The following is a 24,519-nucleotide window of genomic DNA, read 5'->3' as shown; positions in this document are numbered from 1 at the left end:
ATAATAACACCAAAAATTTTAATTAAAAATATGCAAGTCTAAGAATGAATAAAATCACTAAATCTAACATACAAAAGAAAAGGAATTCGAGAGGATAATGTTACATTTTTCCCTGGATGGTTTAACCTCAAACTTTCACATTCAAGTCAATCATATATGCTAGCAAAATTATTGTATAGGATTCAAGTGAAACTATTAGAAGCAAGACTTGCAGTGAGTACCAAGAGAAAGGAATTTCAACCAGGCAATCTTTATTTTTGGCTTAGTTTCTGCTGTACTCGGAGTGCCACAATTTGGTTCTTTTCTCACACCGCTCACATGAACATGAAAACCTACCACCACCGGAGAAAAAAAAAAAAAGAGCACAGAATTAAATATAGAATATGAAAATGAAAAGCAATACTAATGTGTTAAACTAGCTTGGCACAAAGCAAAATCAATAGAACATGGATCTAATTCATAAAATAGTACCGATTCACAATGAAACACCTACAATGTGATTGTATTGTTGAACCAAATCACAAATTCAACTCTTTAGGCATCAATTTTAACCAAACTATCATCATTACTATACAAATCGAAGCAGCTTATCACTCGTAACCTCTCCAGAAAACTAGAAACACCTACCTTCGTCCAGAGGGGAGGCGAAGTTCAGACTTCATAGTTCTCAACTTCTCGTCGCCTCACCGGCACTATCGCAACGGAGGGCGGAGGCGTAGGCGGAGACTAGAGACTGGAAATTGCAGCGAACTAGCGGAGAGCGGATTTGGAAATTGCAGGCGAGCAGCTATGGATTTAAGATTTTTAGGGATTCGAAGAAGGAAATGGAAGAAATCGAGGGAAGCAAAATTGTACAGGGTGTTATTGAATTGGAGAAGGGCGTAAAAGAAGTTGGAGAAGGGCAGGCTGGCGAAGGGTTGTGACTTGGGAGGGTGTAAAAGAAGTTAGAGTCAAATTTTTTTTATACACTAAAATTAGGGGCAGTTACTGAATCCGTCGCAATATACTTATTTAGTGGCAGTTATAATTAACCGCCACTAATTATATGTCACTAAAATCCAATTTGGTGTAGTGAAAACTATATTAAATGTATTATTAAACACACAAAAATATAAAATTTAAAAAATTATACAAAAATAAGTAAAAACGAAACAGTTGATTTGACCAGTAAATAATAAATATTTCGCAACAAATAAAATGGAGTAAAATCATTTTCTGGTCCTAGACTTATTGTGCATTGAACAAATTTAGTGCGTATTTATTAATTTGACCACATTGTACCCAACTTTGTTAAAGTTTGACAAGTCGGCCTTGAAGTTGGAGGGCATTTCCGTCCTTTCAAGTCCAGATCTTAATTAGCAAGACAGCGAATCGCAAATCTTTTCAATTCAGGGCTTGTTCTTTCCGATTCAAGTCTTAATCAGCAAGGTTCAGGGCTTGTTCTTTCCGATTCCGATCTTAATCAACAAGGTTCAGGGCTTGTTCTTTCCGATTCAAACCCACTCATGGTCGCCGTCGATCTCGTCGTCAACCAAGACAGCGGATCGCAAATCTTTGCCGCTAGATCACAACTCGACGCCAACGATGTTCTTTCCGGAATGTTGCCATAGTGCTGAGTGTTTGCCCAAATAGGAGCCTGAGCTCTGAAACAAGATCCTCCCCTTGGCTCATCATCTCCGACTAACAACTTTCCCCTTGGCCCAAGACTCGTCGCGAGAAGATCTCTAAGGGTTACAAATAACCCCAATCCCATTCTTCTTTGTTGTGTTGTCTCTCTTCTCATCGTACGGCCTCACTCACCACCCCCTTCGGCAGCTTCTCCGCAATTACCGCAACTTTCGACGACTGAATCAACGACGAGATTGTGTTCCTGTTCCTCCCGTGACATTTTCGACGGATTTCCTTAGAGAATGCTAGGGAGCCCGCTCGAGAGCTGCACAGGTATGCAAAAGCTAAAATGGGTATTTGCTTAGCCGAGCACCTCTGTTTGCAACCCAAACCACTGCCTTAACTTGTGAGCATAAATATAATATGTGCAGTCCAACTATCAGCTTAGGCTTTTAGTTGAGATGGAGCACATGCTTTAATTTGGTATCAGAGCCATGCAAAAGATCATGAGTTCGAATCTCCGCGTCACCCTCAAAACGAGACTTCCACGTGTTGCGCTTGGAAATCCACCACACACGTTGAGGGGCGTGTGAACATAAATATAATATGTGCAGTCCAACTATCAGCTTAGGCTTTTAGTTGAGATAGGAATTGGTGGGGATTAAGAATCCCATTACAAAGGTCCACCCTCTAAAATGATGGTGTCCCCCTCTCTAAGGAATTGGGTTTTAGTAATTAAATCCTTTCCCAAGCAAATATTTGGTATTGAAAGTAAGAAAGCCAAAAGCAAAACGAGCAAAAGAACTTCCATGGTTACTGAAAGAGGTAGTGTTATAGAAATTTCTACAGTAGCCTAAAATGAAGATCAAACAACCAAGGTTGCGCAGGTTTGGCCAGAATGCTTCCCATAACCCAATGGGCACACCGCGTGCAAGACCTGGGAGTTCTTCAATGGCAACTGGTCAGAATGTCTTCCACATGCGATGCCGGATGCTGCCACGTGGTTAGAGACCAAAAAAGAATAAGGCTGATGAAGAATTGAACATGAAAAGACAAAATTTCCCTTCTACTTGATGGCTGCTTAACACTAATGTAACGTTGGACTAAAAGTGTCCACCTTTTAAATGTCTGGGTAAAATGTGGCAAAATTAATAAAAAACATACTAAATGTGTCCAACGCCTAATAAATATAGGACCAAAAAAGGATTTCACTCAATAAAATGTAACAGATGGAATATTAAATTATTGTAATTTAATCATTTTGGAGACACATTTGAAGGGCCTAGGGTGGTCATTATTGTATGGACCATGGTCCATACAGCTGTGTAGACCATAAATAAAAAGTACATTGTTAATATATTAAAAGTACATTATTTTTGTACATAAAGTACATTATTTTAGAGTACATTATTTAAGTACTGAAAGTACATTATTTTATATATACAAAAATAAAAATGATTATTTTATATATACAAAAATAAAAATGTACCTTCAGTACAAAAATATTGTACTTTTAGTATAATAAAAATGTACCTTATATTCATGGTCCACACAATAATTTGCCGGTCAATTGCTGGAACATACTGTAACGTACAGGAACCAACGATATATATATAATCTGTATTTACACATGAAATCTACTCGTAATATCAATATATAACAGAAGTGATCTTGATCCTTTTGCTTCGTTCAATCGCAAACAGCAGCTAGCCATTTCTCTCAAGAAGAGAACGGAGTTGTTGTAAGTCTTTGTTTCCTTTTCTTCTGTGTATATTCTAATACATATATTATATTCCCATTCTTCGTTGAATTTTGCTTGTTATGGACTTCTAAGGTACTTTAAAGGTAGGTTAATTTCTACGGCTAACTGCTAAGCTAGCTAGCTTATTTTAATTCCCCGCCCAACTTATCAGATATAATCTACTGTTTTAAATTTAATTTACATAAGAGCAAATTTATTTGGAGCTTAATTGTATTTGTACGTTTTGGGCGGTTGCAGTACGCACATAGGGAATGCGTGCAAAGTTGGTGCAATGAGAAAGGTGACATTGTGTGCGAGATCTGACATCAGGTTATTAAGCTCTTTTTTTTATTCGATTAGACCACCGAGTGTCCTAAGACCCTAATAATAGGAAGTATTTTAAATTTGAATGTATCATTGTAAATCTAATAGAAATTATTGTTAACACATACTATTACTTGAAGCCCAAACAGTATGAATTTTAAGGTTTTAATTAAGCTGAAGTGGATTCATGTTTAAATCTTTGTTCTTTTATTTATAAATTTCTTCTTGATTTTCTTTTAATATAGCATTTCAAGCCTGATTATACAGCATCTCCCCGTGTTCGTCATTATGGGAGCCTTCCTAGCTTATTAAGGTGAACAATTAGGTTTCCTACTTTACATCTTCAGCATATATATCTGCCAAGCTTCTTTAATATATATAATATATACTCGTATTTATGCATTTAATTTGTTATTTATATTTATCAGGGGAGGCAGGGTAATTGCAAGGAAACACTCGAGTGGTCCTAATCCGTTTGCAGCGAGGATAAAAGAGCACGCAGAATGGGAATGATTCATCTAATTCTTGAATATATATATATATATATATACACACTAGTATTTTGTAAGTGCGATTCGCGAAAATTCATGCCCAATATTAAAACATTAATAAATACAAATAAATAATTAAAATTTATAATTCGAATTATATATACACAAATAATATATGTATTTTATACACACATATGTGATTTACCATTAATAGAAATTTAATTAAAATATAATCAACCATTAAATTAATTATATAATGATTGTAATAAAATGATAATTAAAGAATAGAATAAAGATATGATAGATATAGGTGTATGGTAATAATGATGGAGTTAAAATTAACGGCGTTATAACGGTGTAAGGGTAGTTTTGTATAAAAAGAATATAGTAGGGCCAATTTTGTCTAATAACATTGAAGCCTAGAACATTTAAAGCAAAATGTATACATTTATTAGCATACAAAAAGAGGGACATAAATCAAGGATATAACATTGATTGAGACTTATTATGTTTTTAGATTAGATATATATGCATGTAGCATTATTTGATGTTGCTTTGTCCTCAGTAGTTATATGATGGACTCAGGTTCACCTGACAAGGTGCGGATCCATGCTCATTTAAATATTGAATGTTCATAATTTGAATTGTGAATATTCAGTATCTAAATTATGAATATTATATTAAGTATGTAAATTGTGTATTTTGAACTCGAATTTACATATGGATCCGAGTCCACTGATTAATTTGTCACCTTTATCCTCCCTAAACATATCTATCCATGCCTTAGAGACTAGGATGCCATCGAGCTAAGCTTCTCTGATCTTCTGCCTAATTCAAGGTTTATCTAGACTTAGCCCAAGTATATTGATGTCCCTCAAAACAAAAATTTTTCAACATGCAGCTTCTCACCGTCTCTCAAAAAATTTGTTATATTATTATGTATAATAATTTAAGTATTATTATTAATTTTTGAACATTTTTAATTTTAAATAAGATAATAAGTCGTATGTATCGAGATTCAGCAAGGGTAGATTTTGAAAAAATTCACCCGTTGTGAGTCAAGAGTAAAGATGGGTGGAGGAGTATAAGGATAGTTTGGATAGTGGACGAAGTCATCCCCGACCTACCCCGGACACATTATCATATATATATATATATATATATATATATATATATATATATATATATATATATATATATATATTTTGAAAACCAAACAAGAGCATTAAATTACTCATCAAAGAACTCCGAGATACAGTCAGGCGGGATGATATCCCAAACTCCAAGGACAGATGGAGAACCAGTCGTCCGTGCTAACACGTGAGCTACATGATTCGCTGACTTTCTAACATGGCGAACAACAATGTTCCCAATGTCACTAGCAATATACCGATGATGGATTTAATTACCTGGGGTGGTCCGGATTATTAAATCCAATAATTGAGAACCAGTAATAGATTCGAAAATGTAATAGCAAAATGATAATGAAATAAGTCACGGAGACAAATTATATCGATAATTCATGTTAGGACGAATACAAGAAGTGTGTAGTGCTATTACAAGGATTTCATGATGATAGATAATATGTCATGGAGAAGAATTGAACATGATATGTAATGGCGATACAATACAATATTTATACAAGGCATGGGCTAACAAACTCTCCTAAACTCACGGTGGGCCACAAGACTAAGTCGAGGCCCACGCGGTGGGCCTGCGAGACTAAGTCAAAGCCCATCATTCTGGGCCTCGAAAACCTACTCCGAGTCTTGGACCCTGATCGCCCGGGCTATCTTCTTAGGCCTCGGGCTAGGCACTCCCAAACCCCGGGTCTCTATTATTGTTGGTCCGTTTCCAATATCTCCATCAACCGACATTGCGTAATAATTAAGCCAACATATGACAAGTCTTGGCTAACAGAATTAAAATTTAAACTGAAATTTAAACAATCAATTTCAACAATAATATTAGTCATCTGAAGCCCTATATAGATGCACATAGTTATACATATCACTTTTGAGAAATTAAAAGAGGCATAATAAATGCAATTAAAGAATTTACTTTAATTTATAGGAAACACACAATTTATAAGAATTTAAACGTATAATACATTTTAGTAATAATATAATACTTCTTTGGAGCATTACAATTTTGCTAAAAAGAATTATATAAGTTTCACATGGAACAATCTCATAAATGTTTATGTAATTTTTGAAAAAAAAAATTTAAGTAACATCATAATTTACTATTCGAGAAATATGTAGCAATATATAACTATACATAGTTATGACAAATTATATCATGGTCCCCGACTTCCATCTTGTTGGACCATCATATAATTCTGATCTATTTATTATTAATTGTTGGATTATTCTTGCGGCAGTTAGTCAAGATTTATTTTATAGGATCTTATTTTCTAGGTTGTTTGATCCTATTTTGTAGTCTTTAGACACTTATATAAAGGGTCTAGACAAGCTTTGTAATGAGACAAGGCAAGACATGCATATTATCATCTGCAATATTATCATTCTGTTATTTTCTTTTTGTCTCGCGTCTGCTGTCAAGGTTGTTACAACATCAGTTTCAACACACCTTTGTTCTACAGTTTTATACCCCAATTATTCTACAAACTAGTATCAGAGCAATCTTCGACCCTTCCAACCTGTCACAATGAAGAACATAGCCCAGCTTTCTATTCCTATTCTTGATGAAAATAACTACAAGCGTTGGTGCGCTCAAATGAATGTGTTGTTTAATTATCATGATTTGATGGAAATTGTTGAAAGTGGATTTCCTTAAGAATTGGCAGACAATGCAACTGAGAAGAAAGACAAGAAGGCGTTGTACTACATCTGTCAAAGGATGAGTGATGAAACCTTCGAGCGGATTGAAGTTGCGAAGACCTCGCATGAGGCATGAAATATTCTTATTCAACTCGTACAATGGTAACGATAAAACCAAGAGGGTACGACTTCAAACATTAAGGCGTTAATATGAGTTATTGCATATGGAGTTGGGTACGTACTTGGGTGAGACGGTTGATTCCTATATTAATCGTGTTCTAGCATTAGCTAACAACATGAAGAACATTGGTGAAACTTTGTCTAAACAAAGTAAGGTAGAGAATTTTTTTTAGAACCTTCATTCGAAGTTTGAGCATGTTTCGACTACGATCAATGATACTAATGATATAACAACAATGACAGTAAAGTCATTATTTGGTTCACCGAAGGCATACACGTTGAGGTTGAATGACAACGACAACAAATTTGAGAAGCCATTGGAACAAGCCCTTTAAGCGCAAGCACAATGGGTGATTCCAGTAGAGGTAGAGGAAAAAGTGGAAATCACTCCAACAAAGGACGTGGTGAACAAAACAACATGTGTTCCAACACACAGACTTCGAGAGGTCGAGGTCGAGGTCATGGATGTGGTAGAGGGAAGCATGACAATCAAATGTATAGTGTTATTGTTGTCACAAACGTGGTCATAATGCAAATGAATGCTGGTATAAGAATAGCAACCAGACTGCTAATTATGCACATGAGGTTAGTAACTCAGATGGTGTTGGAAATGTTGTTGAAATATACCATACTAGTTTGATGGTTTTTTCATCAAATGATGATTCAAATCGACATACATGGTATTTGGATACTGGGTTGCATGAATTATATGTGTGGCATGAAAGAGTTGTTCAACGAGCTTGACAAATCATTCTACACCACTATCAAGTTCGGTGATGGAAGGACCGTTCCAGTGACCGAAAAAGGGAAAATACTCATCATCACATTGAAGAATGGAGATCACATGTACATTTCTAATGTTTTATATGTACCTGATATAAAGAGTAATTTATTGAGCATGGGGCATTTGGCCAAAAAATGGTACATGACGAATATTTCTAGCTATCAGTTTTCGATCTTTGATAAACAAGGTGATGGATTTAATTAACCCCGGGGTTCGAATTGATAAAAACCAGCCTAATAAACCTAGAATTGATAAGTCAAATAGCCCAATATGATTGACTCGATTAACATCTCTACTTCACAACACCTGAGTTTGTTATCTACAAAAGACTATAAATCTAAGGTGGGTATGTGTTTCTCCCATACTGGCTAATGGGAATGTCTTTCACGTAGCTATATGTCTTCCACCCTGAGGTGGGGATATGCCTTTCAACCTGAGGTGGGTATGTGTTTCTCCCATACTAGCTAATGGGAATGTCTTCCATGTGGGTATATGTCTTCCACCATGAGGTGGAGATATGTCTTCCAGCCTGAGGCGGTTCAGGATTCTTATTCCTTGTAGGGCTCTAAGCCCAAAATATATATAAATAGACCATCCAGGATGGACGGGAAACAATTCTAAGCAATACAAAACTTACTCTCTTCATATATTTTCCCACATTTTTCCTATATTCTTGTTATTCTAACAGGTAATGTTGACCTGCCTTTGATTACCCAAAAGTCATAAAACCAACAACATTTAAAAAGTTCAATACTTGAATACAATTTTTTTTTAAATGATATTAGTAAAAATACATATATTTTAAATTATATTACATATAAAAAAAATTAAATTATAAAAGTGAAAACTAGAGAAGAACTTAATCTTACTTAGGTGACTTGTTATAATTCATTCATAAATAACTAATAAAGCTAACGATGTTTAAACCTTATTAGGACCCTTGGTATTTGGTAACATAGTTGATAACTCAAATTTGATTAGTTTGACTGGTCAATAAGCTATTTAAGTGTTTTGTAAAATGACTTATTGCATTAACTTATTGGTGCATTAAGACAAAATTTGAAAAGTCAAAAGAGTAAAGTTTGTGGTTAGCTGATTGACCGTAATTATGAAATTACCATTTTACTCTTGTCATCCTTAACATTTATATGTGAGTTAATAATCGAAATAGTCCCTTGACTATAGCGAAATTACTTATTTGGTCTTCGACTATAATTTTTGCCTAATTAAGTCCTCAACTATAAAACCCTACCTAATTTGGTCCTCCATTAAAATGTCATCTATAAACTGTTAAATTTGAGGGCAAAAAAGTAATTTCACTTCTCTCTTATTTTCTTCCCCGTCCTCCGGTCTTACCTCACATCGCTGACAAGGACGTTGAGCTTTAGAGAAGATAAAGTCCCCAGAATTTGGCCTCAGAGCTAATTATCAGATAAGTTTAGTGATATTGTTAACGACAGAAGAAACCCAAGCGTTGTCGAAATCCGACCGATGAGAGAGTTTCGAGCTTTGGAATTTTTTTTTTCTAGTCCAAATGAAAAGAGTTTAATATCAAAAACGGCTAATCCAGAATTAGCAATACAATTGTTCCAAAGAGCAGTTTGAATCCTTATATTCATCAAAACACTTGTAAATCCTGCAGTGATATGAGAACTGGAAAGTCAATCCTTCTTCATCTGCTTGAGTAGTTTGGAAGCCCATCGGCGGACCCGCTTCTTCAACGTGTAACCAAAGAATATTCTAGCAACAAAGCAAAAGGCACAAAGCTTTGAGCACGTCTACGCCGATACCAATTTGCTTGGAAGGACGAGTGATCAAGAGCTGAGAGTGATCGGCTGATGAAGAATCAGAGGCAGAAGAATTGTGCTTTGATTTTTCAAAAAAAGACGAGATTGAGCTTAAGTTGGCCTTTGGATCCTGTGAAACGGCATTGCGGAATGTTTTTTGTAATCCCTCCTTAGACGCAGCGAAGTCTATGGTAGGGATGGCAATGTGCCCCGTCCCCGACGGGGATGGGGAAAAATTTCGGGGATCGGGGACGGGATACCCCTCCCCGCCCAGCCCCGTCCCTGAATTAAAAAAAATTTTAAAAAATAAAATAAAAAATAAAAAAAAAAATATATATATATATATATATATAAATTTTGGTTCAAATGCGGCGGCGAGCTCCGGTGCGGTCATGCGGCCTAATCAGCATCGTCCAATTTCATTAATCTTACTGAAATTCGCGTATGTTTAAGTGGGGTTATTATGGTAATTTTAGTTTATATTACATGAATTGGAATTGTGCATTTTAGTACATAGTGTGGTGCGTTTGAATACATGTTGTGGTGCGTTTTATTACGTATGTTGGTGCATTTACTGTGTTGTAGAATGATGTGTTTTCATCTATCCGTTGGTGCATTTTCATATGTAGAATGATGTGTAACTGTGTTGTGGAATGGTATGTTTTAATACGTCGTCTGGTGCATTTTAATACATTGAATGGTGTGTATTTTAACACATGTGTTTCTAATAAGTGTGGTGCATTTTAATACGTATAATGGTGCATATTTTAGCACATATTTTCTAATATGTGTAAATTAATGTGTAAATAGTGTATGCTTATAATCTGACATGAGGCACGTTGTGGTACATTTTAATACGTAGAATGATGTGTTTTATTAAGTATACTGATGAATTTTAAGTGAATAGACGCATTTGGTATATTGTGTGGAATTGTGTGTTTTATCGGTCCTCTGGTGCGTTTTAGTACGTAGAATGGTGTGTTCTGTAACATATATATATTGCGCGTTGATTTGATAAATTGATATGATCTAATAGCTGAAAATAGGCCACACGACCATACTTAATGATCATGCCACACCTGAACTCTACCCTATATATATATATATATATATATATATATATATTATATTTTTAAGAATAAGACTTAAGTTTCTATTTTGTAAAATTAAAAATTACACTAATTTAAGATTTTGACTAATTAAAAAGTTAAGTTTCTATTTGCCTAATTTCCCGCGGGGACGGGGATGGGAACAACTTTCAAATCCCCGCCGGGGATGGGGACGGGGACGAGGAGTACACTCCCCGCCCCGCGTCCGCCCCGTTACCATCCCTAGTCTATGGAGAAATTTTGTGATGCGCAATTGAGGTCTGAAATTCGGAGCTATCCCTTCAGGTTAGGGTTTTCGAACTGTGGAATTGATCCAATGAAATTATCTATTGTTCTATAAATGAAGATTGTCGAGGTGTTTAATTTCAGTTCTCTGATTGTTGCTGGGATTTCACCAAAAAACTTGTTGTTAATCTAATCAATTGACACTAAAGTGGAAGCCTCTGACATTTCCAACAGCAAATCGCCTAACAATTTGTTACCCAGTGCCTTTACTCTTCCAATATAAGAGGTAATGGAACCTTCAAATCCATTATTTGAAATATCAATGATATTTGCATTTGGTAGTGCTCAAATTCCAGATGGTGCATATTTCGAGTTGCCATGTTTTCGATGGTTCAAAATTTCAACAGGAGGAACCCTTTTAGACTGCAGTGAGCTCCTTGTCAACGATGAGAGGGAAGACTGAAAGATGGCGAAGAAGATAAGAAGAGATGTGAAATTAGTTTTTTACCCTCAAATTTAACAGCTTATGGATGACATTTTAACGGAGGACCAAATTGGGTAAGATTTTCATAGTTGAGGACTTAATTAATTAAAATTTATAGTCGATGATCAAATCAATAATTTCGCTATAGTCAAGGTATTATTTCGGTTATTAACTCTTTATATGTCTTCTTGTTATTCAACTATCTTGCCCCTTTTTTCTTTCTGTATCCATAACAACAATAATAATGTTTTTTTTTTTTAGTTCACTTATCCTTGTAATAATAATAATAATAATAATAATAACAACAACAACAACAATAATAATAATAAATAAATAAATTAATTAATTAATAATAATTGTAAAAATAATTTAATACTCCGTAGTTAATAAAATTAGCATAGTATAGCATAATATGTTTATACCTTTATAAGTCATTTAAATACAATAAGCTAAAAGTAAACAATTAATTTATTAAACATTTTTTTTAAAATCAGCTAATACTATTTGTCAGCTGGTCAAACAAACTACCCTAATCAGCTATAAACTATTAATTAATTTAAGCAGTTATCAGCCGTTTGTAAAACCTCTACAATTCATTTTATTTAAAATAAGATTCAATGGAAATAATTTAATATATAATTCTTTGTTTTTTCAATTAATAAAATATGACACTGTAGACTCTTCCTTCAAAGTTTCACCTGAATATTTATCTGTTCTAGTAGTCCAAGTTTCAGTGCCGAACGATACACGGCATTATCAGGTGAATACACATTTCAAACCCCTGTGGCCTGTGACATTTACTTTGTCCTCTTCTCACTTCCAACAAAAAGAATCATTATTTTCTTTCATTTCTCCTTTGAGCTTATTTTGCAGTTCTTTTATTTTTTCTTCTGCATTTCTGTGTTAAAGTTGAGTTCTTGGGAGATGGGTTGGAAGTACCAAGCTGGTTTAGTTGTGATTGCCATTTTTGTGTTCATATGGGTTGCTTCTGCTGAGACTACTCAGGTAGGTTTTCACTTTTCTTTAATATAATTTCTGCTGTTTTGGTCACTTATTTATAACTATTAATACTGCTGCAGTTTTGTGTTTGATGAATTCATATCTGCCTCTGTCTTTTCTCTGATAAATTCACGGTGGTTCTCTCTTTCCATGACATTCAAAGCCTTCAATTCCTAATTTATAGTACCCTGAATTATTAATACTTGGACTGCATATATATTTATTATTATTATTATTTATATATTATATACTTAACACACATCTTAGGCAATGCTTATATGGTTGACTAGGTGATATACATGTTATTTTTTGTTTATTATAAGTTCATGTTTAGTATACTACGTATTTATTTATTTATTTTTTTTTTGAGAAGAAGTATACTACGTATTTATTTTCACTTGCAGAATGCAATACACTTAAAAATGAACACATGTTTAAATAAAATGAATATACTAAAAAATAGACATGTAGTGCACAAATAACTTGTGTACTTGTACCAGGATTTACGTTGTAAGATGGATCCTAAGTCCATGATATAATTTGCCAGTGTTGGGCAAATACCTTTTTATGAGTCACGAATCCATTACCTTTCATCTAGGCCAATTGTTATATCATGGATCACGGTTCATATTGCATTGTAATCCCTTATACAAAAATTCTGTATTTTCAATTAACACATTTTATACTAACAGTTAACAATTTCTGTACATGTAAACAAATAATATGAAGGTTTTTTTGGACCAAGGTCTACAATAATGCAAGATAGACCGTAGTCCATGGTATAATTTCCCCATCTAGGCGGGTCAGGGTTTGGGTTTGGCTTATTATTGTTTATATATTATGAGTAATACTAAATATACTCCCACATTCTACTCCATTTTATACTCCTGCTTACATGTCACTATTTGATTCATTCAAAAACATGCGGGCCCACAGTTTTTATTACTTTTTTTCATCTTCCTCTAATAAAATCGAAGACATGTGACGAGAGTTTTACTCCCTTGGAGTATATATATCATTTTCCTAGCTCGAGATTTGACTCTGATATTAATTTGGAGGCATTTCGTCTCAATTAAAGTGTAAATTAATAATTTGACTATATATTTATTATTTAAACTGTATATGTTATGTCTCAACATGGTCAAGCTAACTCTATTGATGTATTGCAGAAAATCTTTTTAGAGTATAAACAGCCTTTTGCAATAACATATCTTGGGATCTCTCTTATGGTGATCTACTTGCCCATAGCACTTTGTAAGGATTGGATTAGCAGATTATTGGGCATGAAATCATTCAGAAAACTTCACAGTGATAATAATCCTCTCTTGGACTCATCAATCCTACATATTCCCCTTAGAATGAATGAAATTGAACAGCACTTTGAAGAGAACTTGAGAAGTTACTGTGAGAAAGACACAAATTTAGAAGAAGGAAATCCAGTGATGTGTAAAATCCAAGATAATAAGTGCCAAGGACTTAGCAAACTGGAAGTTATTAGGTGCAGTTTATATCTTGCTCCCATATGGTTTATAACCGAGGTAAGTTAAAGTTATAGCTTTAATTTCTAGTTGATAATATATATTTTTTGTTGAATCTCAAAACTATAATAATCACTTATTTCTGGGTTTACTGTCAATAATAGTCTTGTTGGTTCATTGCTGCAGTATTTGTCGAACTCTGCCCTGGCTAATACAAGTGTTGCAAGTACCACCGTTTTGACTTCTACATCGGCGCTCTTCACGCTCTTCTTTGGAGTACTGCTCGGGCAGGACTCAATAAATACTGCAAAATTTATTGCTGTTGCGTTAAGTATGACTGGTGTTGCAATGACCACTGTTGGGAAAACGTGGGCGTCTGATGAAATTCTGAGCGTATCTGAGTAAGTAGTTGGTATTTGAATAGCTTAATTTGAGTTTCGTATCAAGCCAGAGATCCTAGTATATGAAATATGTTGCAGAGCTCTTTACTGCCTGACAAACTTTATCTAGAAGCCAAATTTGATGACTACTTAACTTTATAAAACTTGTAGTTTTTTTTATTAATGTTTAGATTGTTGTTATTACTTGGATTCTGCTCATGTGGAACAGGGAAAGAAGGCATTGTATTATTGGGGATGCTTATGGTCTTCTCTCAGCAGCATCTTATGGGCTATTCACAGGAAAGTACTTCTGAAGTAAATTTCTTATATCATTTAAGTCAATATAACCTTCCCTAGTCTGATTTTTGGCCTGTTGGGCGGAGGCTAGTAAATGGCCAAGTCCATCAATTCGTGGCTAGTGGATTGTTGGGCGGAGGCCGGTGGAGGACCAAGTCCAACACCCTGTCTCTTGAAACTGTGATGACGGTCAGGAAATAAAATTGCCCCTCCGTTACGAGCTATAACTTTTGACGTAGTGGTATGCACTTGGTTCTAAAAGTGGTATTAGAGCCATGTCAGGTATAACTTTTGGTGTAATGGTAAGTGTTTGATCCTAATATGGCTGATGTACTAGTGCAGTGTTGCTCAAGAAAGCCGCGGGATCAGAGGGAGAAAAGGTAGATGTGCAGAGGATTTTTGGATATATTGGACTTTTTACTCTCCTTGGCATTTGGTGGCTTGGTAAGGACCAAATATTATTGCAAGTTCATGTCCACTAGGAAATCTATCATAACAATAGCATTTATTAGGTTTTTTCCTTTAGGGTTCATATATTTTGTGCATAAATGGTGATAATGTTTTCTTTTGATTCAAATAAATGCTAATTCTTTTGATGAGCTTTTATGCAGTATGGCCATTATATGTTCTCGGGATAGAACCTAATAAGTTCAGTTTCCCAAATAGTGCTTCTGTTGCCCAAGTCCTGCTACTGAATGGCTTTGTTGGAAGCGTTATTGCAGACTATTTATGGTAAGAGTAACATCTTAGCATTGTGCCTTCAATAAGATCTTAAAACAAGATTTGTTACTTTAGATAGGTTAAGAGTCTCACATTTTGGAAATGATAAAGATAGAACATATGGTTTTATAAAGTCATTTGTTAGACGACAAATTAGGACCTGTTCCACAATATGCCTACCCTGGAATTGATTGGATTCAATTGTGCAAGGGACATATGACCTTTATAAGATCATTTGTTAGACTAGCAACTAATTGATTGGATTCAATATTTACGTGAAAAACAGGGCACTGTCTGTAATTTGGACAACTCCGCTAGTAGCAACTCTAGGCATATCCTTGACCATACCTTTGGCTATGTTAGCAGACATGGTAGTCCACGGGCGCCACTATTCTCCAGTCTACATTCTAGGATGCATTCAGGTGTGCTTCCTTCAATTAAACTCTCTGTCGTTTTAGTTCTTTTGTTTCTTCTCATCTCTTTAAGCATTGCGCTTCATCGAGTACTGCAATATTCTGCAGGTTTTTGCCGGATTTGTTATGGCTAACCTTCATACCAAGCCTTCCACTGAAGGTTAATATTCGAGCTGGAAAAAATCGATTGAACCTCTTGTGTGTATGTGTGTGTACTGGAGGATCTAAAAATGACTGATAAAATTTATTGTGAGTTTTTGTATTTGGAACAAATGGAAGAAACTAGTGTCAACCTGGTCATTATTATTTCCACCATATTTTGGCTTATCATTCTTGGATTCTTCTGGTGCTAACTTTTGCAAATTGCAAAACTATGTTATTATTGATAATGGATCTCTAGCGTTACATTATGCTTACTTCCTACAAGTCAACCATTAGCAAAGTGTTTTTGATTATCTGGTTAGTGAACATTAAACATTAACCAAATATCTAGTAGCAGGGCTGAACTCAGTCAATTCGGCCCAAACCCAACAATTGAGATGATTCCAAGCGCAGACACCACCAAATGTTTCTGTGATTACAAAGAACTTTGAAAGTTATGTTCTTTGGGATCATCAAAAAGTTGTCACTTTGCAGATAAATATGTATTTCCACAATCAACCATCCAGAACTAGAAGAAACAATGCCATCATCATCGTCATCATCATCAGGAGTAAAGGTGCGCGATTTGATCGCAGAATGTTTAGCTGAAGCTGCATGGGATGCAGAAGAGAATCAACACAAAGCTCTGCAGAATTTGGTTGCCATCACCAAAGTGAGTCCTCAGAATCGCAATTTGGTTGCTCAAGCAGAAGGGGCGATACCCCGACTTCTAGGCCTGTCCAAGTCCTCCTCGTCCTCCATCACGGTCCGGGTCCTGGCGCTCTCCACGCTCTTCAACCTCTCCCTGAACCCCAACCTGAAGAAGTCTCTAGCAGATATGGAGTCCATCACATTCCTCAACTCCCTCATCCTCTCACAGGTCTCTGAAGAGAGCTGCAAAATTGCAGCATCTGTGGTGTGCAGCCTGGCAATGCTGGACAAGAACAAGGCTAAGTTTGGCGTGGCAGGGAGCATTGAGGCACTGACAGAGGCGATCTCGAGGCCTCGTTGCCAGGCTTCCCACCACCTCCTCAGCTCCCTGGCAGAGCTAGTCCAGTTCCAGGGAAACTGCACAGTGGCTGTGAGATCAGGAGCCATCCCAGTCCTGCTTAAGCTAGTCGAAAGCGCTGACAACGAGGATCTCTCGGGGACTTCTCTGGCAATACTGTCCCTTCTCGCCAGGTTCGACGAAGGGCTGGGGACTCTCAAGAAGACAGACAAGATTGTTGCCTCAATGTTGGAGATTTTGAAGGGGAGGTGCATGCTTAGCAAGGAGGGAGCTGCAGAGATTCTTGTGAGGCTTTTTGATGAAAGTGAAGGGTGTATCAGGGATGCTTTGAGGCTGCCAGAATTCTCTTTTGTGTTAGCTGATCTTTCAGTTAGAGGATCAGGAAGAACAAGAGAGAAAGCAAGCTTGTTGATGAAGAAGTTGATGGAAGCTAACCAGAATGATGCTTATCCTGATGATGATGTGTACTTCCAATGGTAGACTGAACTGCCCATTTAATTTCTTTCCAATAAAAGGAGAATTTTCAATTTTTTTTGTGTGCTAGACCACGAGGTATCTGAGTAGGGCCTAACTATAGTGTTCACAAGAATCAAACATATGATCTTTTAGTACGATAATTATGTTCATTCATATACTCATGCACTCGTGATCTTCTACTTTTTTAGTTTTTGTTTATACAATATATTTTAAGCTAACTACTATGTAGTGTGGTGGCATTTCGGTTATCATTCTAAATGGGTGATTACAGATTCAAACTCTGGTGGTGGGGGCATGGATTATTTGGGCCGAAAAAGTTTGAGAAAATATAGAACAAAGAATCATGAGTGTTAAAAAAATGTATTTTGAAAAAAATCTTGCTATGTAAATATTTAGAAATTAAATGACAATTTGAGCAATTTAAATTTCAATTCTGTCACTTTTTAGCACGTCTAATTTGCCCATTCTATAATAAGGTTCACTTTGAAAGGGTTGAGTTTTGAAATGCATATAGAGGGCGTCAAAATTAACTTACGAACATTTTATTTAAAATGCATATTGTTATATTATATATCTAACAATATTAGAATATTGAATAACAAAAAGTAGGCGATCAACTCAATAACTCATACATTAATTTTGTTTTTGACCTGTTTTAGTATAATTTGCATCAAATCTGACGAATCCAGCATAGTATAATCACACCAGTAAAACTCAGTTTTAATAACCAACTAACGTGAAATCATAGATAGAACACACTAAATCGCACATGCAGTACACAAATTTGATGATAACCCTAGATACAAAATTTTGTCATTTTAGCTAGAAATTTATGAACATATCAGTAGATTCTAAAGTCTCAGTGTTTAAATTTAAGAAATTGTAGCGAGAATCGAAATTTTGTAAGATAAATTAAACCAAATACAAATATAAAACAAAGAAAAAAAAATAAAGGGAAGAACTACATCACCTGCTGCGACTGTAGAGAACCTAAGATCTTATTGTAATTGCAAGTTTTTGGATGAGAGAACGAAGTCGAGCGAATGGAGAGACCGACATTGTTCGAAAGAAAAATGGAGACAAAGAGCGTCTGTGCAAGAGAAACAAGAGCTAGAACGGGAATTGGGGAAATGGGTTTGGACAGATTAGGATATTCTAAAACATCTATGTTTACATTTATTTTTCATTTTATTATTATTATTAGTATTATTATATTATTATTATTAGCTACGTAGAGTTAATCTTATTACATTAGATTATTAAATTATAAATTATTACACAGATTAGATAGATGTTTAAATTACATAAAATTAGATTAGGTAATTACTTATTTAAATTATTATTAAACAATTATTTATGGTAGGTAAAACTTATTTCCTAATTTGATTTATGGTCATACTGTTCTCAATTAACCTCAATTAACAATTCAAACTACTGCCCTACAAACAAGTATATCTCAATCCACGGTGATTAACCGCATGAATTTTGATTCTTTTGAGAGCACAGTACCTAGGAGTAACCAATGCCACGGTAATTGATGAACACACCTTTGTTCATTTAATCGTCATAATACGTTGTAGCAAAATTGTTAATGGTTCTTATCATTTTGATTAGTTAGGTACTTTTTCAAGTTCAGGAATGACATAAGGATGCAAGAATATATAACTTGCCCCAAGTAAGAGAAGTGGCTGCTTTGATAGTTGGTAATTTAGATCCAAACATGGAAAAACATGACATTTTGGTTGAAACTACTGCGGGAAATCTACAAAGAATCAATGAATTAAATTCCACATATCTCCCATTGCAATATCCGTTGCTTTTTCCATATGGTGAAGATGGATATAGAGAAGACATCCAGTTTGCGGATAACGGTGGAAGAAGTTCAGCAGCAAGAAATCGTGTAATTTCAAGATAATATTTCTCTTTTCGTTGCAAGATAGGTTGTATGAAACCTCAACATTACTATATGCTCGAAGGTTGTTACAACAATTTATTGTTGATGCTTACACTATGATAGAGTCTGGAATATTACTCTACATTAGGACACACAAAAAAACTTTAAGATGTAAATCTTATAAGTGTTTGACAGATGCTCTAACATGTGGAGAAGTAGATCCCACTACACAAGGAACCAGAATCATCTTGCCGTCAAGTTTTACGGGAGGTGCATAGTACATGGTACATAATTACCAAGATGCAATGACTATTTGCAAATCAATTGGGTATCCAAATCTTTTTATTACTTTCACATGTAATCCAAAGTGGCCTGAGATAGAAAGGTTTCTACAAGCACGGAGATTGAAAGCTGAAGATAAGCCAAATATTATTTTAAACACTACTCAAAATGTTATTTACAAATAAATTTTTAATAATTTATAATTTTATTTCTATTCAATATTATAAAACTATCTTCTTTTAATTTCTATGTTTTCACACTTCAATAATTTTAACTAAACTAAAACATAATGACCGTGCATCGCACGGGTGCAAATACTAGTATCTAACAATATTAGAATATTGAATAACAAAAAGTAGGCGATCAACTCAATAACTCATACATTAATTTTGTTTTTGACCTGTTTTAGTATAATTTGCATCAAATTTTGATGTGTTAAAAAAGTTCAAAATTTTCTTCTATCCGATTGACCTTGTCACTCAACCCTCACATACAAACGGTCTAGCATAAGCCTAAGTCATGCTTTTACATGGTGTTATATGAAATCTAATAAACATTAGAATTCTATTTATATGTGCTTTTATTTTGTTCCATATTTTTTTAACTGATCATTGATTTTAGGTGATGATCAATTTTTTTCTCTTTTAATTCCGAAACATCATATCAATACAAGTTGTATAGTGAAAGTACACACACATATAGGTTCAGGTTCTCGTGCGGACGTTGCTTCCCATGTAGTCACTCATTAAGCACACAAATTGTGACAACCCGTAATAAGTAGCCAAAAATGGTCTTCCAAGAATTAAAGAACCATGGGGCTCTGTATCTCCCATCTTACAAACAACAAAATCGACAGGCACAAGAAATTTTCCTAGTCTTACTAGAACATCCTCCACCAAGCCTTCCGGGTACCGTGTGGTCCCGTCGGCTAAACGGAGTGTCAGCCTTGTCGGTTTCAAACTTGGTAAGTTCAATTTTTCAAAGAGATTTGAAGACATTACATTAATCGAAGCTCCGAGATCGGCTAGAGCATTTTGAGGATCCAAGTTCTGTATAGAACAAGGAATCACCAAAGCTCCCGGGTCGCCCTTCTTTCTGGGGTGACCCGCAGTCAAACAAGCCGAAGACTCTTGGCTTAAGCAAGTAAAATTATCACAATTGTCGTCCTCAAATAACTTGCGGCATTCTTTGTTATTGAAAAATTTTCGGATAAAAGCATTAATTNGCAAGAAATCGTGTAATTTCAAGATAATATTTCTCTTTTCGTTGCAAGATAGGTTGTATGAAACCTCAACATTACTATATGCTCGAAGGTTGTTACAACAATTTATTGTTGATGCTTACACTATGATAGAGTCTGGAATATTACTCTACATTAGGACACACAAAAAAACTTTAAGATGTAAATCTTATAAGTGTTTGACAGATGCTCTAACATGTGGAGAAGTAGATCCCACTACACAAGGAACCAGAATCATCTTGCCGTCAAGTTTTACGGGAGGTGCATAGTACATGGTACATAATTACCAAGATGCAATGACTATTTGCAAATCAATTGGGTATCCAAATCTTTTTATTACTTTCACATGTAATCCAAAGTGGCCTGAGATAGAAAGGTTTCTACAAGCACGGAGATTGAAAGCTGAAGATAAGCCAAATATTATTTTAAACACTACTCAAAATGTTATTTACAAATAAATTTTTAATAATTTATAATTTTATTTCTATTCAATATTATAAAACTATCTTCTTTTAATTTCTATGTTTTCACACTTCAATAATTTTAACTAAACTAAAACATAATGACCGTGCATCGCACGGGTGCAAATACTAGTATCTAACAATATTAGAATATTGAATAACAAAAAGTAGGCGATCAACTCAATAACTCATACATTAATTTTGTTTTTGACCTGTTTTAGTATAATTTGCATCAAATTTTGATGTGTTAAAAAAGTTCAAAATTTTCTTCTATCCGATTGACCTTGTCACTCAACCCTCACATACAAACGGTCTAGCATAAGCCTAAGTCATGCTTTTACATGGTGTTATATGAAATCTAATAAACATTAGAATTCTATTTATATGTGCTTTTATTTTGTTCCATATTTTTTTAACTGATCATTGATTTTAGGTGATGATCAATTTTTTTCTCTTTTAATTCCGAAACATCATATCAATACAAGTTGTATAGTGAAAGTACACACACATATAGGTTCAGGTTCTCGTGCGGACGTTGCTTCCCATGTAGTCACTCATTAAGCACACAAATTGTGACAACCCGTAATAAGTAGCCAAAAATGGTCTTCCAAGAATTAAAGAACCATGGGGCTCTGTATCTCCCATCTTACAAACAACAAAATCGACAGGCACAAGAAATTTTCCTAGTCTTACTAGAACATCCTCCACCAAGCCTTCCGGGTACCGTGTGGTCCCGTCGGCTAAACGGAGTGTCAGCCTTGTCGGTTTCAAACTTGGTAAGTTCAATTTTTCAAAGAGATTTGAAGACATTACATTAATCGAAGCTCCGAGATCGGCTAGAGCATTTTGAGGATCCAAGTTCTGTATAGAACAAGGAATCACCAAAGCTCCCGGGTCGCCCTTCTTTCTGGGGTGACCCGCAGTCAAACAAGCCGAAGACTCTTGGCTTAAGCAAGTAAAATTATCACAATTGTCGTCCTCAAATAACTTGCGGCATTCTTTGTTATTGAAAAATTTTCGGATAAAAGCATTGCGGCATTCTTTGTTATTGAAAAATTTTCGGATAAAAGCATTAATTGTACCTTCTCGTGCCGAAAATTTTCGGATAAAAGCATTAATTGTACCTTCTCGTGCCGCTTCCTTTTCCTTTGCATTTTTGGTTTTGTCTTGTGATAGCTCCTTTTCTTTGGGACGGTTTTTAGAAGTGGTTTTCTCATTGCTTTCCTTCATTGAAATTGTGCACGAAGCGCTCGCAGTCTTTGATTCAAGATTGGGACTACAAGAGGTAGTCTCATCTCCCTTGCCCTTTTTCCTACATTAGCAAATTCTGCAAACAATATCCATCGTGTCACGATTTTCGTGCTTCTCTTCCTTGGCATCAATAGCATTGACTCTCTCTTTTGGGTTATTCTCTGTGTTACTAGGGAGTTGTCCGTAGTGTCTCTCAGACACCTAAACACAACCAAACCACTCTCGAACAACGCCTAAATGACTTTATACGCGAAACGAGAGAGGAGAATGCTAAACTTAAAGAGACTATCACCTAGGAAATGCTAGGAGAAATTCAAGAGCTTCGCCACGAAACACTCTCGCCGCTCCAGACTGTTGAGAGTACTTTAGCAAAAATCATGGAAATGATCCAAGTTCAAGGAGAGACGGACGTGAACGCTGTCACACTAAGGAGCGGGAGAGCACTTCCCGAAGTTATTCCACTACCACCACCACAACCTGTCCAAACGGAAGAACCAAGAGAGGAGAATGATGAAATTTTCAACACAAGGCGAGATGAACGAGAAAATGAAAAAGAAATCGGAAGGGAAGAATCGCAGCCGCAACCTTCTCGAAAAGGAAAAGAAATCATGCAAGAGCCACCACCAATGCCGAAAGCAAAGCTTCCATTCCCTCAGAGATTTCGAACCGACATTGATAACGCGAAATATGATAAGTTCTTACAAATGCTACGCCAACTGCACATCAACATGCCATTAATTGATGCATGGGGTGAAATGCCGAGGTATGCTAAATTTCTTAAAGACCTTTTGTCTAATAAGAGAAAACTAGTTGAATCAGCTACCGTAGTCCTAGGAGAAGAGTGCTCCGCTATATTACACAAAAGTGTGCCCATGAAGTTGAAAGATCCGGGAAGTTTCACTATTCCGTGTAATATAGGGGGGACAACCTTCAATAGAGCCTTGGCAGATCTAGGTGCTAGCATTAATCTGATGCCTTTTGCGTTGTATCGAAAATTGAATTTAGGAACTCTTAAACCTACCCGCATGTGCATTCAATCAGCAGACAGGTCTACCAAATACCCAGAGGTATTCTGGAAGACGTGTTGGTCAGAGTCGATAAATTCATTTTTCCAGTAGACTTTGTGATCTTAGATATGGACCAGGATGTGGAGATCCCTCTCATCCTGGGCAGACCCTTTTTGGCAACTGCTAGAGCCTTGATAGACGTAGGAGAAGGCAAACTTGTTATCCGAGTGGGTGACGAGTCGGCCAGCTTCGACGTAACTAAGATATTGAAATATCCTCTAGATGGGGACGAATGCTTTTTTGTTGACTATGTGCATGATGAGATTGATTATTTATGCGAGTTGCCCAAAGCCAAAAGGCATGATTTTAACTGGGAATGTCCCACGGGCGCGAAAAACTATAATGAAAATATTTATGAGCATGAGCTAAATGCCTTACATGTTGCTCTATACCGCGAGGTTGATCGGTTTAATTTAATTGGTAATGCTTGTGATTCTATACTTGTTGAGAATATGAATTGTGTTGGAGAAGTTAAGGGGGATCTGGTAGGAGGTAATGGGGATGAATATGATGAATTTGAGGAAGAATTAGATGGTGGAAGTGAGAAAAGAAAGGAGGAGGACGAGACAACACAAGAAGGTGAATTGAAACAATTGCCTACACACCTTGAATATGCTTACCTGGGATCAGGAAAGGAACTCCCAGTTGTTATTGCAACAGATCTTTCGGATAAACAGAAGGAACAACTGATAGCAATGTTAAAGAAAAATAAGGAAGCAATCGGATGGAGAATGACTGACTTGAAGGGAATTAATCCGGCCATTTGCACGCATAAAATTCTGTTGGAAGAAGGTTCAAAACCTATAGCACAACCGCAGCGATGACTTAATCCGAACACATTTGAAGTTGCAAAGAACGAGGTGATCAAACTTATGGACGTCGGGATGATTTACC

The 24,519-nt window shown here is 35.7% G+C and overlaps 3 protein-coding genes across 3 annotated transcripts; all 3 read left to right on the top strand.

The window, feature by feature from the left end:
- Window positions 1-11,056: 11,056 nt before the first annotated feature.
- On the top strand, window positions 11,057-16,213 carry LOC116021590 (thiamine-repressible mitochondrial transport protein THI74-like). Its single transcript, XM_031262021.1, has 11 exons — window positions 11,057-11,092; window positions 11,177-11,318; window positions 11,440-11,590; window positions 12,426-12,521; window positions 13,685-14,053; window positions 14,180-14,394; window positions 14,603-14,673; window positions 15,013-15,114; window positions 15,282-15,402; window positions 15,677-15,812; window positions 15,912-16,213. Exons 4-11 carry the CDS (start codon window positions 12,441-12,443, stop codon window positions 15,966-15,968), a joined length of 1,152 nt encoding a protein of 383 aa, XP_031117881.1. The 5' UTR covers window positions 11,057-11,092; window positions 11,177-11,318; window positions 11,440-11,590; window positions 12,426-12,440; the 3' UTR covers window positions 15,969-16,213.
- Window positions 16,214-16,485: 272 nt separating this feature from the next.
- Window positions 16,486-17,433, top strand: LOC116023385. The gene has a single exon (XM_031264383.1). It carries the CDS (start codon window positions 16,486-16,488, stop codon window positions 17,431-17,433), a length of 948 nt encoding a protein of 315 aa, XP_031120243.1.
- Window positions 17,434-22,857: 5,424 nt separating this feature from the next.
- On the top strand, window positions 22,858-23,676 carry LOC116023384. Its single transcript, XM_031264381.1, has one exon. It carries the CDS (start codon window positions 22,858-22,860, stop codon window positions 23,674-23,676), a length of 819 nt encoding a protein of 272 aa, XP_031120241.1.
- Window positions 23,677-24,519: the final 843 nt, after the last annotated feature.

The sequence above is a fragment of the Ipomoea triloba genome, chromosome 6 (genome assembly GCF_003576645.1).
Source record: "Ipomoea triloba cultivar NCNSP0323 chromosome 6, ASM357664v1".
Lineage (NCBI taxonomy): Eukaryota > Viridiplantae > Streptophyta > Magnoliopsida > Solanales > Convolvulaceae > Ipomoea > Ipomoea triloba.
Note: the sequence above shows the minus strand (reverse complement) of the source record. Positions and strands in the feature narration are given on the sequence as shown.

Coding starts and splice junctions, on each gene's coding strand:
- LOC116021590 (XM_031262021.1), top strand. CDS start 12,441: ATGGGTTGGAAGTACCAAGCTGGTTTAGTTGTGATTGCCATTTTTGTG. Junction 15,115..15,281: donor CCTTGGCATTTGGTGGCTTG/GTAAGGACCAAA, acceptor GCTTTTATGCAG/TATGGCCATTATATGTTCTC. Junction 15,403..15,676: donor GTTATTGCAGACTATTTATG/GTAAGAGTAACA, acceptor CGTGAAAAACAG/GGCACTGTCTGTAATTTGGA.
- LOC116023385 (XM_031264383.1), top strand. CDS start 16,486: ATGCCATCATCATCGTCATCATCATCAGGAGTAAAGGTGCGCGATTTG.
- LOC116023384 (XM_031264381.1), top strand. CDS start 22,858: ATGCTAGGAGAAATTCAAGAGCTTCGCCACGAAACACTCTCGCCGCTC.